The sequence below is a fragment of the Phycodurus eques genome, chromosome 8, assembly GCF_024500275.1.
Source record: "Phycodurus eques isolate BA_2022a chromosome 8, UOR_Pequ_1.1, whole genome shotgun sequence".
Lineage (NCBI taxonomy): Eukaryota > Metazoa > Chordata > Actinopteri > Syngnathiformes > Syngnathidae > Phycodurus > Phycodurus eques.
This window is the reverse complement of record NC_084532.1, coordinates 16,631,188-16,646,753: the sequence shown is the minus strand read 5'-3', so window position 1 is coordinate 16,646,753 and position 15,566 is coordinate 16,631,188. Positions and strand designations below refer to the sequence as shown.

The window sequence follows — 15,566 nt, the reverse complement described above, 5'->3', positions numbered from 1 at the left end:
AATATGAGATATACAGGGGTCCGGGGTTGTATGAATGCTGCACTATAAAACACACCATCCAAGGCATGTTGTGTATACACAAATGATACATGGCCTAAGATCCAGAAGCAATCTTTACCTAGGATCTCAATCATTTACAGCTGTCCATTGTGTGTAAAGAACAGGAGGCAGGACAGGTGTACCCAACAGCTGTTGATCAGCACTGGACAAACATCCTTGTCTCCAACCACTATTCTGTCATAATGTTACACAAACATTGGAACAGAACATACCAAGCATCAGCTTACTGCCACGTAATCGCGAGTACTGTTTGTTCATTTTCATTTTATTTTTCCATCTCGCTTATCCTCACTAGGGTCGCAGGCATGCTGGAGCCTATCCCAGCTGACTTTGGGCGAGAGGGGGGGTACACCCTAAACTGGTCGCCAGCCAATCGCAGGGCACATATAAACAAACAACCATCCGCACTCACATTCACACCTACGGGCAATTTAGAGTTTTCAGTTAACCTACCGTGCGTGTTTTAGAGAGGAAACCGGAGTACCCGGAGAAAACCCACGCAGGAACAGGGAGAACATGCAAACTCCACACAGGGGAGGCCGGATTTGAAACCGGGCCCTCAGAACTGTGAGGCTGTTGTCCTAACAAGTAGTCCACCATCCCACCCAGTACTGTTTGTTTTGAAGAATATAAGTTTACATAAAAGACACTGATGTGTAGTGGTACAATTGCCTGACTTTGGTCCAGGCAGTCCATATTTAGTCCCTACCCACTCAGTGACAAACTGAAGCCCAATAGATTTGTTCTTTTGATTGTGTTGTCAAAGATAATTACATGATGATTACAATTTTAGTTACATTTGAAAAAGTGCCACAAAAGCTAGATTTTTTTTTCATATCACTTCTTCATTCTAAAGCCGACACTTGTGATTGGCTCTCTCTGTTCACGTGCCATTCGGATGTAGTCTCAAACATGACCTCGAAGTGTTACCTTGTAATACAATCTGTTAGTTTATTTGAGATTTTGAAATGGTTAAACTTTTAAACACAAAACAAAATTGACTTTTTTTAACAGTTTCATTTTTATAATTTTTGACTTTATTGATGGAACGTTCACTTATCTGGGTTGTCATATGAAGCGATATTGCCTAAATTGTGCACATTTGTCATTAGTCAACATGGTATGGTATGCTGGTTTTCCACATGGTTTACACATAATGCAAGAGACACATTTAAAATATATATTTATTTACTTTTTATCTACTAGTCCGTGACCTTGGATTTCTGATTGTGACATTCCACTATTAACCATCATGAAAATGCTCATTTTCTCCATAACATACGGCTAATGTGGTGAATTGTCCTGAAGGTGCGTGTGGCCCAGCCCCCTTTCCGCCCCCCGCTCCCCTCGCCCCTCGCCCCTCTCTTGGTCCCGCCCCAGTAGTCATCGCGGGGTGGCTCTCCATGGAACCTCGCATCCTGCTCCACAGTCCCACCGCCGCACAGTCACAGACAACCTTCACGCCACATTCACACTCATTGAACACCCAACTCCACCGCCGCGCCGTTCCCATGCTCTGCCCTCACCCTGAGATGCGACAGCCCTGCTCGATCACCAGGAGAATCCCCTCAGCAAGCGTCGCTCCTCGCGGATAGAGAGCATGCCCGACGCGGGGACGCAAGGCGCCGCAGCCCCGGTGGCGGCCGCCGCCGGTGGCGTTGCGACAGCGGCCGGCGACGGATCCGAGAGCGGCCGCCACCGACACCGAACGCAGCAGGCAGAGGCGGAGAGGCCGGAGACGGTCGCTACCCTCCCGCTAAGCTCCGGCTCCGGTGTACTGGGTAAGTTTGGCCGGCCGGGACGATGGCAGTGTGCGGGCAGGTGGATTGTGGGATGGCTGGAAACGAAACGAGCGTCAGACACTTCGAGGCAGCCTTCTTTTGTCTGCACCGTGCTGCCTTAAATTAGCTCCAGATTACACTGGACGTCTGTAAAAAAAAAAAAAAAAAAAAAAAAAAAAAAAACAACAACAACCTTTCACCTGTTCTTGTCGCTGTTATCAGCGACATAAAACATAATGGATGGAAAATGGCCATTTGTGAACCTAGTCTGCCTTTGACCTTCTGGTGTCTGTTATTGTGGTGGATCATACTGTACCGTACCTCCACTGCATTTATGGGCTTATCCAAGCCAGTTGGGTTTTATTTTAGAAGGGATTCGCTTCTGTGGTAATTGTGAGAGCTTCCTTCCCTCCTAGTAACCAAATGTTTAACAACTTCATGATGTCATCCAGAGATTTCTAACCTATGCACTGAGTGGCTGTGGTCTACTTCACAGTTATTGCCCCAGTGCAAATTGTTATGCTATTTGTTAGCAATGCAAACGGTTTAGGTGCAACTCTGTGTTGTATACATCTCATCGCATTCAAATAGGTTTGTCTGATTTGGCGACAGCATGAAAACACCTCATCATAGCTGTCTTTTTAACAATAGCACAATATTTTCTAAACAGACCAATTATTAGACGGGGTCTAGTTTCAGCTATGGAGCCAGGTTTGTTTTCCTGTGTGCGGGTTGCAGACTGCAAGTGCTGCTGCAGAGTGATGCGGTAGACTGTCAGGCACTGCGAGTGCCTGCTGGAGGTAACCTGAGAAGACTGCTGCTGACTGGAAGAGAAGACTGATGTCATCTGGTGGAGGTGGTGGCACCCAGTAGTTTCCAGTATACAGTAGTGTCAAGCTGAGCCAACTTTGTTTTGAGGGGCAGCAGTGGCCTTGTAGTTAAGAATGCAGCATGTGACCAAAGGACCCCAAGCGTAAATCCCAGACATCGGTGGAGTTCAAAATCCAGAGATCAAATGCGCAAACAGGACAATACAAAAGATGTTAAATATATCACAATACTGTATCTGATAGGAAGGTTGAGAGCTAATTGCAGTGTGTTTCGTCAGGTTTTCAAATTCCCCCCCCCCTGAGTAAGTTCCTTTTTAATTCGCCCACAGATAAATTCCCTTAAGGGCCGTCCCCAAAATCTTTGGTTTGACATAGCACATATTAGAAAATACATAGATGAATGTTTGTTGATTCTCCATTTGTATTCAATGTTGCAATTTTAAGAGAGACAATCAAATCCAACCCATGCTTTTAATTTTGATATGCATACAAAATACACACCAGCCACCAAATTAATAATTTACAAAGACAACTTGAAATGCCTGGTCATTGTTGTAGACAACCACAATCATGCATCCTACATGTTTTTGATTATCTCATTCATTCCAGTACACAAGTGGATAGAAACAGATATCATCAACCAGTTAACACCTTGACAAAAACTGTTGAAAATCGAACACATTTCTTAACATTGAAGGAAGCACCATGTTTTACATGTTGTGATCCCATGTACTCTAATACACAAAATCTGACAACTGTTTTGGCAAATCTTTTTCTGACAGAGTAAGCAAGGAAGCAATCTTGTCTTTGTGGGTTTTTATTACAAGAGGTTTTTTTTCATTAAATTATGAGTTTACAACATGTATTGAAAGTAAAATATGTATTCTAATGGCTTGGTTATTGTACTTAGCTGTGTCTCTTATGTACAGCGTCTTATTTTAGCCACTGAATTTGGGGGGACTGAATGCACTGGTGAAATTTGTTGATACTATAGTATTGTATCACTTTAGATTGAGCAGGTGTACTTAATGTGTGTCTGGTGATTGTAGCTAAAATATAGGTAATATAGTTCGAGGTACTGGCAATCCAATAAAACAATATCTTTCAAGAACAAGTACTGAAAGTACCGAACTAATGTTCAAGTTTCTGTTTTGGAGTTATAATGTACATCTGATTTTTAGATGTTCATGTCAGAAGTGTGTGTTATAAATCTGAAGCATTTATTGGCCTCGTGAGAACTGTTACCACTATGTAACTGGGGATTTTGTCACTTGGGTATTGAGAGTGATGGATCCGGACTGGCGGGGCTTCAGTGGGATTACCATCATGATATCTCATCTCAGCTGTGACATGTGTCGGTGTCAGTCATCCAGCACTGCACCAAAGCCGGGTAATTTCTCCAACTGAGATTTTTGGGTTCTGCTTGCAAGGATTTTCCTCACCGAAGGCATGAATCGTCGCCTCTTGCCTCCGCCTCGTTTTCCTAATCCCATCACAGTTGACTTGGATGACTTTGTTCCTGTCTTCCTACTTTCATCACACAAATGCCAATTTTCTTCCCTTCAAAGATTTATTAAGCGGCCATCATGAGAAAGACGAACATAAAAATCTCAACAATTAGTTGGGGTTTCCTCAGGGGCCACTGTTGATAGAGAGAGTCTATGTAGTGGAAATCAGGTCATGTCATTTATGGATGTCCAATTAGCCAGCCGAGATACAGTGAGATACATACAATGAACGAAAAGTGCAATCAGATCATGTTTAAAATGGAAATGTGGATCTCTCTGTTCATTCTTGTAAGTTAATTGACACTGCAGCAAAATTGTATTAATATTTAACCTTTTAAAATATTTGTTGGGCAGGTCCAGTACTAATTATTTTAATGATTTGTGTTCTTCATGACAAGTGAGTGAGGCTTAATCTTCTTCTCCAATGACTTATCACCTAACTGCCATCTTTTATTTTATGTACCTAATTTGTCAGGAAAGAATCTTGATTTATTTAATCTGTTTGATAAATGGCGAATGTTATCTGTGCAGTAGTTGGGAAACCACTATGGTATTTTCTTTGGCATTCTATTGCTTATTTGTGCAAAAACAATCATGACAATAGCCTGCATAATAGTAGGTTGTTTTTGTAGATTGTGTTCAATTATTTGTCAAATCGTCATATGTTTTGAAGGAAGTGAAGAAGAGAAACTGAGTTGACTATTTGGCTGTAACAGCAGGGGCGCTGTTGGTTCAGTAACTAATTCAATGAAAAATTTAATTTTCAAGAGAAACCAAGGAAGAGGGCAGTATTACTATAATTAAGTTACATGACAGACATGTAAAACAATACTAAAGACAATCCTGAAATTTCAAAAAACAACTAGCAAGATTCAACTCATGTTCAGCTACTGTGACCAGCACATTTGGCAGTAGTGTTTTTCTATGTCCCTTAAAATCAACTTTAATTCATTAAGTGGAATCAGTTCAGATATATTTGAAGCCCTTTTAATAATCATTCCAGGATGATGGAGCAGCTGCTCTAAAAGCTAAGTTAAAAAAACAACTTTTTCCATCTGTATTTGGAAGGTCCAGTCGGCGGCAGCGGGGTGATTCAAAATGTGAACTCATCTATGAGCTCAATGCCTGCTGTTATTAGATGCACTTTACAGTCTGCAAAATGTATTCGTAAAATCTGTCAAGGAGAGATTTGTTCTCTTGACTTACTCTCCTTTCCTGCCTTTGCTTTGTTTCTGAGATTTTGAGTCAGGTTCCTGTTCACGCAGATCACTTAAGTACTGTCGCGCAGAGCAGAACTAGGGGTGAAAGCAGCGTATTGAATTGTTTTATTTGCCCAGCGGCAGTCATAGTAAGGCAATGGTTTTGCGTCCTCCCACAACACTCAAATGAAGGGGCTGATGTTATGTGAAACGCAATGGCAATGCCAGTGGTGTGTTGCACCCTAATGACTTCCACCTTAACGTCTCTCTCCCTCTATGGATCTCTTATTGTATCTATCATATGCGCCACAGAGAACATATATCCTGTTCTTTCCCTTTGAACTAAGGGAATATTTGAGGCAGGTCATTGAGCTGACTTGGAAACTAATGTGTTAGTGGGATAATGTTTATGTTTATTACACACCTATTGAGGCTATAAAAGAATACAGTAGGAGTTGTTCAGTGTGTGGTTGTTGTTAGTGCTACAATCAATTTGATTGATTTTCTCTCGATGTATTTTACTGGGCATAGTATGAAGGGTGGGAAATGAAATAGCCAGGCACACATTATTTCTAAACAGTTCATTTTCATCTTAAACATCTGGTCTTTTTTGCAGAAAACTGTGGTATTGTTTTCCATTATAAATTGTGAATGCTGAATTAATGATGTTCGCCTGCCATTAAATAAATATAAGCCCGTCATTGGCCTGTAACATTACACAAATCCAAAATTTAAGAATAAATAGGTGTTTGGAGTGATACAGCTTTCTGATGTCTGAAGGAGGTGTGCTGCTATTAGGTATATGTCGAATGCTTTTAGCATTTATTTGCACAATAACTTTAAGAAGCATTAACTGTCTCTCAGCATTTATGCAAGTTACAATAACAATAAATAAGTTTGTTCTGTTCGACTGATCAAGTCTGATTCTCAATAAACCTCAATTATAATACTAAGAAACCACAGCGGATGCTTAAAAAGTAAAACTGTTCCGGCATAAAAGGGATACAGATTTTCCGTTTTGCTTGACCTAACAGCCGAACAGGACAACCCACCCCCCCCCAGAAAAAACAAAAAAAACAAAAACAAACTGCTACGCCACCTGACCTTTCCCCTAGAAATCCTAATAAGGTCAATTACTTCTGCTCATGGTGTCAGTGAAAGCTGGCAATGTAGTAACAAATACTTTATCAATAGTTTATAAAAATGAATCAATCCATAACTGCCTAAAAGTGTCAACCCAAAACAACCTTTGGTATTGTTTTGTTTCATTAATGGAGGATGTAATTTGGCGTGTCTTCATGGTAGCACAGAAGGACAAATTGATAAACTTCTAAGCATCCTTAGGAAAATTCTACAGCAAACTGAGAGCACAGACAAACACAAAGTGTGGCTGATCGGTGATGCTGCTGCCAAAAACAGACACATTTAAAAAAATATATATTTTAGTTTCTAAAAATCCACCCAGCGATGATGGCACACCTGCGTCACAAATTACAAAGTACTGTTCAGGAAGTTACAAACCCTTCTTTAAGATGTGATAAGGCATATGTTGTGCCCGGTGGCAATTTATCTGCCCTGGATTCTCAATTTTTAGTGGTTTTATCACCACAGATAATGGATCATTGCTTCTAGCCATCCAACTTCTAAATCACCATTTCTGTTTTCTTGCCATTAAGTTGATCAAACTGAAGCAGAAAATGATGTTGCACAGCCTGCAGCTTAATATACTTGAAGCACAGATGGCATGCTGCTTCGTGCAGAATTTCTACCATGTCGCATCTGTTATTTTAGACTTCATTCAATGTAATCAGAGGAGATTCACTAACCGTCGTCCTCCTCCTATGTGTCATTGATATTGTGGAGAAAAATGCATTGGGTAGGCCTGTGATTTGTTTATCCTGTGACATTTTTTGTAGTTGCTAAGCAAAGCCGGGAGCATTCCAAAGACCAGGGTGAGGAATGCTATGTGGAGTTTCACATTAGCCACTTGACAGCCTCCAGCGGAGACTTGAGAGAATGACAATGAGTCAAACGGCTCATAATAGAAGAGGGGATGCTAACAAACACTAAGACAGTGATGAACAAGGGAAGCACTGGGATCTGTTATGAAATAAATTCATCCATTTTCTGTAGCGCTTCTTCTCACAGGGTCGTGGGTCAGGCAAGGGGCAGGGTACACCCTGGATTGGTTGCCAGCCAATCGCAGGGCAATGCAACAAACAAAAATAGTGCCTTCACAATGATAATAATGCTCAGAGAGGTATTAATGTGAAAAATATTTCATACGTTAGTATTCTTCTTATTTAATTAAAATTGAGCATTATCTGTGTAAAGGTAATTTAAACATCCCTTGAATTTGGATCGCATGAGTGAGTGCAGAAGTATTTTCTGAGTGTGTATAAAGCTCTTACCCTCCATCAGCTCTTTTTTTCTTTTCTTCCTTCTGTTACGCTGGCCAATTAATATACAGTATTTATGGAGTAGATTCCTCTAATTTCATCAATGTAAGTCACTTTCACTCAGCACATTTTCAGCCTATTTGTCCTACTTGTTGCAGTTGATCGCTGTTTGATGGAATCATGGTGGTCACTGTAGAATCGAAATCAGTACTCGGCAGCCTCTGGGATTTATCGCTGACTGAAGTGTGTCGAGCGAGTGATTTATATGCAGCTTTGCAATGGGATAAACAACACATTAACATTAACAATAGAGCCCGCAGCTGGAGATGACAGATACAAGCTTCACCATGGTTTCTCCTCTGAGATGTCACCAAAATAATTTCTATGAAAAGTAATTTTCCTTTTCTAATCTGTTTTCCGTGTTGATATAAAAGCTCAAAGGTTGGAAACATTAGTCACTAGGTGCCTCAATTTATTATGTCATGGTTGAGATCCCTATAACGCCACAGCATTTAACCTTAAGAAATGGGCATGCCTGCAAGGAGCTGCAATGTTATACTATAAATTGGGCTATTCCCTCGAGTGTCAATGACACATAAAAACTGCAATATACACTCACATTTATGATTCATCTCTGTGATCATCACTCTAAATTGTACACCAAGGCAGGTTTGCTATTAAGTACTTTATATCACTGTTGTTCAGTAACTTAAAGTAGTTTGGGGTGGAGTTTTATATGCATGAAAATTAATTTCAGTTGTTGCTGTTTACAATTTTACAACTCCTAACGAACAAGGAAACAAATGTGTAAACAGTTTCAGGTGTGTATCGCTGATTTTTGTTTAATTTATTTTAGCAATGTTATGATAATAAGGATACTGTTTCATCTTTGTTTATTACAATATTGATTTTTATTATTATGCTTTTTCTAATTAGCAACATGTGAGTGGGACTATTAGAATCCCCCTCTTAATATCCTTTACATAATGACATGACCACATCAGACCTAAACTGTCACATCATTTGTGTAGTTTGGTTTCTAGTCACTCACAACTTACTGCAGTACTTCACAACTATCCTTGCTACTTATATTGTCCTAAAAGTGCTTATTTTCTCTTTTCATTTCCTGTCAGTATATTTCTAACGTTCTTCAATATTTTTTTTCTGAACCACGCTGAGGTAAAGGAGTCGTGAGGAAAAACTGCATTGATCGGCTTTAAGCTTCTTTTCTGAAAGCACCCGGAATCAAAGCTGCCTCAGTCATCAATGGTGTCTTCCTCTGCCTGCCATTGAGGCTGGATGGAAATGGAATGAGGAATGATGCACTAATACATAATAATTACTGGCTCCTCTGCTTATTGACCTCACTCCCTTTCCACCTAAAGAGGATCACGTAATCACACAGATTGGTTAGGTCACAGACGTCAAATTGTGCTGAAGTCGCTGAATTGATTCGATTTTGTTGCTATTGTGCCCAGCAGCGTTTCTGATGGTCTCACTTTAGCAGAGGCTCTGATTATATAATGATTATAATTATCATCTAAACCCCCAAGGCACTGGCTCAATACAAAGCCAATCTCACTCGTAAGTTCAACTCACAATAACATAACTGAGGCCTAAATAGGTGGGACTCTGAAAACAAGCAGTATTATCAACTGAATTTACTGCTCTTAAAGCTGATACAGTCACATCCAGACCCTTGAAGTGGAAACATTTTACACCTTATCTCTCCCATGAATGGGCATAATTTTGCATTTTATGGTATTTTATTGTTTGTGTCACTCATCCTGATGTCGTTTTAGTACTATTTGACATCTGGATACTTAAGGTGGTTTCTGCTCTTCATAAGGGACACAATGTACAATACTTCATTTATTTCAACAGTGTTTGTAGCATGAACTGGAAATGCTGTGCATGTGCAATGAATGTAAACGTCACCCATTTCAACACGCTGTCCTTTTTACTCGTTTTTTGAAGACAGGCCAGTCAGTGGCTCAGAGTAATCATTTTACTCCATAGTGTTATGAGATTAATTGGAAAGACTTAATTTATTATATTTTTCATACACTACTACGTAGGTAAAACTATTGGGACACTACAGCTACAGGAACGGAAAATGGAACTGACCTTGAAAGACAGAAGTGGCTACTAGGGTTCACAGGACATTGGTATAAGTGTAATCTACATTCTGTTGTTGTGAGTTCATTTGAAATCCTTTTCTCTGCAAGTCTGGCTGTTGCCCACTATGCAAGGAGGAGCCTTGTTTGCTGCACAAAGGCAGCTATTCATCCTACTGTCTTCATCATCACCACGTTTACGCTTATTCATAATGTGTAATCTCTACATTCAACCGAAAGGAGAAGTGTTCATGTGTCAGATGGATTCACCACATTCCTGTTGTTTCTTACCTGGATAAATACAGACAGGTCCTATCCCCTTTTCACCTCACTTTAATAATATATAGCGCAGATAAATCGCTCATGGTTTTGCAGTATAATCCTAATAAACCAGCTGAATGAAACAGAGTGATGCAGCAACTGTGGCCACTGTGCTGCTGCTTAGTCATATTTAAGCAATCTGAAAGCAAATATGTTTTTCATTTTCATCAGTAAAAAAATATTGGTAATGTTTATTTCATTGAGTTTACGTTATATCCACAAGGTTATGTTGCATAGTTCTTTGCCTGAATGGGCTGCTGTCAAAATCGAAACTATACTAAACCTAAACACGCTTTAAAGTTGTTGTTGCGACTTTATACTTGTCTCAACAGGGCTCCCCGCAGCGAGTCACTCGCTCTATTTGTTTGGCACAGTTTTTACACCAGATGCCCTTCTGACGCAACCCACCTTTTTTTAATCATATTTTTTTTTTTTAATCAGGGCTTGGGACTGATTGTGGCTCGGTATTGGGGCACTGGTATGGTTATGGAATCCGTGCCATCTGCACAAAAGGCAGAAGCATGTACTACTATAATATCAGTGCCCTAAACACACTTCAAAGTAGATAAGTGTAAATGGGAATTGCTGTAGACTTCATAAGCATCTGACCAGTTTTAGTTAAAACTAACAAATAATAATGATTAAAAAAAATCTTAGGCTATTCATGACCTACAGAGACACATTCTTTCCATAACTCCAGAGAGCAAGCAGTAGATCCCCATTTTCGTATGCAAATTCATTGTTTGTGTTGATGCTCTATGGGGTTTCTTTGGACACTTTTTGACATGTAACTTACAATTTTTTTTACCAGATCATTCTTATCCAAAACTATGCAAAAAAAGGTGATATGTTCAAGTTCCACTGCAAACCGTAAAGTGGGGAAAAATATTAAAGTTTGAATTGATTAATGTTGAGATCCTCATGCATGGATTTTCTCCGGGCACTCCGGTTTTCCTCCCACATCCCAAAAAACATGCATGGTAGGTTAATTGAAGACTCTAAATTGCCCGTAGGTGTGAATGTGAGTGCGGATGGTTGTTTGTTGATATGTGCCCTGCGATTGGCTGGCAACCAGTTCAGGGTGTACCCCGTCTCCTGCCCGATGATAGCTGGGATAGGCTCCAGCACTCCCACGGCCCTTGTGAGTATAAGCGGGTCAGAAAATGGATGGATGGATGGAATGTTGTGATCCCTATTTGATTGAGCAAGGCACTGAACCGTCACGGCACCGAGCCTTGAGTTGAAATGGAGCGGCATTGCTGTGTGCCGTCAGACGGCGCTTCTAATAGGGGAGGGGTTGGCGGATTGATTTCAACGTACAAACAGCAATACACACATGAATAGAAGACTATATAAATACTAGAAGGCATCTATGCACCGTAGCAGCCCGACTAAGTGGTGTCCCAATGTGGCGGCCACATTGGTGGGGGCAACGTTATTATCAAAGGCAATGCATTGACATTAAAAAGAAATATGAGCGACGCTTGCTCATTTCTCAACCAATTTTCTTGAGGTTTACTGTTTTGTCAACATTACAGCATGTGCTATTACTACAGAAAATTTGAAGAAAGAGCCACAAAAATCTTTTTACCGAGGCTAAGACAGTTCATTCCCATTTCCCTTATTGTGAATGTACGGCATTCTGTGCAACCATATGAAGCACAATGTGAAGGCATCCTTGTTATTTTGGTTTTCGTTCCGTCCACAAACATGGACTGCGCAGACACATTGCCCCTACTACCTTAGCATTGCCGTAGGCACACAGCAATATACCAACAAGAGGGAAAAGCAGACTGGTTACTATACTGGACGTATCTTAATGAACAGGATTGTCGACATAAAAGCAAAGAAAAGGAACAGACTTTGCTGTGGAAATGATATGAGAGTGGCACTTGCCAAGGTGAAAGGTAACAGCAGAATCCACATTCATTTACAGTACATTTTCATTGAATCGGATTGTGTGTTTTTTTGTTGTTGTGAATTTCATTTTTGTGGGTTTTGTTCTTTGAACTCAGTGATGTTGTGTGCAACTGATGTTTGGTTCATTTTAAGCACAAATAAAATATATAACTCTTTTGAATTTGAAATAAACCAGATTTATTTTTTCCAATTGTGAGGGGTTTTGTGAATGTGCAGAATAAACTTGTAAGGTTCACTCCGTCCACCGAGGTTAAGAACCACAGCTTTATGGACATTGCTTTGTGCACTAGGGCACAGTCCTGTTGGAACAGACTTTCCATAAACTGTTCCCACAAAGTTGGAGGCATAAAGATTTTTTGTATGTCTAAGTCCTTGTCCAAAACATAGATGTTGAAATCATTGCCGGCATGAAGGAAAGCTGTAGAATGGACTGTTTTTTTTTCCAAATGCCTCGAGAATGTTACCTTGAATTTGGATTGACAGCTCCTTTTTCTTTACCCAAGACATCCAAGTCACAGTTTCTTCTGCTTCATCTTTGTGTGTCAAACATTTATTGTGGACAGTTCATATTTGATGACTCACTGCTTTGTTTGTACAGTGTGTTCATATTCTGTCCTTGATATGTTTGCGTGTGTGCATTTTTCGCTAGCATATTTGTGTGCGAGCGTCTGTGCAAGCGTGTGAGTGTGAGTGTAGTCATGCGGACAGTTGGTAGCAAGTTTGAAACGGAACTTGTCATCCGTAATGTTGGTTTATCGTACAGAGTTGACAGCTGGATAGCGTACTCAAAACTGAGCCTCTTACTGATGTTATGTTCATTATTTGTTTCATTTACCCTCTTTACCTGTAACCTCTTTCCCAATATTGTCTGCTAGTAGCTCTATCATGCTATCCGGCTTCAGTATTCTGTGTCTGTATCACTATTATTATGCATCACTGAAAGTCATATTTACCAAGCTGTTGTGGAAGTTTTGCCATCGTCTTCAGCCTCCTGTTTCCACCCCCCCCCCCCCCCCCCAAAAAAAAAAACAAAAAAAAAAAAAACAACAACAAAAAACACTTTATTTTTTTATTAGTTCGTCATGCCGGTGTGAAACTGAGGATTCAGGTCTCAAAAGACATCTTTTTGTTTCCCTAATGCTGTATGTAGACATTTGGAAAACTACAATGACAACAAAGTTCTTTTGTATTTTATTTTAGATTGCAGTTAGAAGAAAACTAGATTTGATATATACTATTTTTTTTCATTTTATGCCCGTGACTACATTTACAAGAATGTCTTCCACTGGGTAGGATGACATGCTGTTTTTATATTTAACGATATGTGTTGGCACGGGGCACTTTGCTAATTTTTAGCAGCATTTGCTGTCCTTTGAATCTGCTGAAACATGACAGAATGTTATCTGAAAGCTTCTTTGTGAGTTTCGGAATGATAAAGTTGTATTGCTCTTTTAAACGCAATGCTCCTTATGATGTTGGCTATATACAACACTATTTCCGTTCTTCTTTGCCTCGTTTTATTGATTAGCAATATTGTACTTTTTCTCTGCTCTCATCTCTGGTCAAGTGGGGAAAATACATACCGACGAGCAGGCCAAATTTGAGCGATTTCCCTTCCTTGCAAACAAAGTCAGCAAAGGGTCTAAAAGATTATCCTGGGCGATTCTCCTGTGGTGTAGAGTGTGTTAAAAACAGAGGTGGGACTAAGTCATTGATTTGCAAGTCACAAGTAAGTCTTGTCCCTCAAGTCCCGAGTATGAATGTTAAATCTATGGTTAACACCGACTTTGATCAAGTCACGGACGTCGTGATTGTGACGTAAAACAGAATGATAGCCAGTTGGGAAGCGACCTGAAGCTCAGGCTGTTGCAGGACACAAATAGAGGAGCAACTGGTTGTCTTGAGTGTTTGTATGTGTTTGCTACTTCTATTTCTTCTTGTACAACTACTCTCTCATCATAGATTGTACCAGTGTGGAAGATGAAACTAAATTGCTGCAGTCGCGCATAGAGAGCAGCCACTTATCAAGGAGCATCACACAGCAGGATTTCAAGGGTCTGTGACCTTAATTTTACTGTTTCATCTGTGGCTTCACCCTATTATCTGCCACTTTCTCTCTCAGGCTCATGGCCGTGTTCACATACTGTACCTGTACGGACAACACAGATGGAAATATGTTCTTTCCCAGTTATTCCATTCCTGGGAATCGTTTGTTTGCTTGCCTTACGATTCCGCTCAATGATTCCTCTTACGTTGCAAAGGAGTGATGCCGTCACACGCATCTGGCATGCATTCCAATCGCTGACTAATTACAAGCGACGATCCCCCCAAGCTGAGAACAATAGCACACTAGCCAACGACTTGAATACCTTCTACTGCAGATTTGAAAAGGACAGTTTCACACCACACACCCACCCAGCCGCACCCGCGACCACAATCACACCTCTGACTTCTGCGTTAACCATCCATGAACAGGATGTGAGACGCATCTTCAAACAACAAAAGATTAACAAAGCGGCAGGCCCGGACCATGTGTCACCATCCTGCCTCAAAGTCTGCGCGGACCAGCTCGCTCCAGTCTTCACTCAGATCTTCAATAGATCTCTGGAAATGTGCGAAGTTCCATCCTGTTTCAAACGCTCCACCATCATTCCAGTCCCCAAGAAACCTGCAATCTCGGGTCTGAATGACTACAGGCCTGTCGCTTTGACATCTGTGGCCATGAAGTCCGTTGAACGTCTCGTGCTGGACCACCTCAAGAGTGTCACAGGTCCCCTGCTGGACCCCCTGCAGTTTGCCTACCAAGCGAACAGGTCTGCGGATGATGCAGTCAACATGGGACTGCACTTCATCCTAGAACACCTCGACAGTGCAGGGACCTACGCGAGGATCCTGTTCGTGGACTTCAGCTCAGTGTTCAACACCATCATCCCTGAACTCCTTTCATCCAAGCTTCTCCAGCTCAGCATCTCACCTGCCATCTGCCAGTGGATTTACAGCTTTCTGACGGGCAGGACACAGCAGGTCAGGCTGGGGGAGGCCACCTCATCCACACGCAGCCTCAGCACTGGGGCGCCCCAAGGTTGTGTCCTCTCTCCGCTGCTCTTCTCTCTCTACACGAACGGCTGCACCTCAGCGAACCCGACTGTCAAACTCCTGAAGTTTGCAGATGACACCACTGTCATCGGCCTCATCAAGGACGGTGACGAGTCTGCCGTCAAAGGTTGTGGGATTTCAAAGAATGTCTGTGAAATGGGCCTCTCCATTTCCGGGTTTCCGCAATTGTAATTTGTTTCGTCTTTTTGTAAAAGTGTTTCTGCTTTTGTTTTTGTGTTTCTTGAAATGTTAGTGTTTCGTGTTTTGTTTTCGTGGTTCCTAAAATGTTAAAGTGTTTCGTCTTTTGTTTTTGTGTTTACTAAATGTTAAAGTGT

The 15,566-nt window shown here is 41.0% G+C and overlaps 1 protein-coding gene across 2 annotated transcripts in view; it reads left to right on the top strand.

Moving 5' to 3' along the window:
- The first annotated feature begins 1,368 nt into the window (after positions 1 to 1,368).
- Positions 1,369 to 15,566, top strand: part of ano8b (anoctamin 8b) — a 36,528-nt gene continuing 22,330 nt past the window's right edge. For both annotated transcript variants that reach the window (XM_061684120.1, XM_061684119.1), the window contains exon 1: positions 1,369 to 1,841. In XM_061684120.1, the coding sequence (XP_061540104.1) occupies positions 1,661 to 1,841 (181 nt within the window). In that variant the 5' untranslated portion in view covers positions 1,369 to 1,660. The remainder of the gene's footprint in view (positions 1,842 to 15,566) is intronic.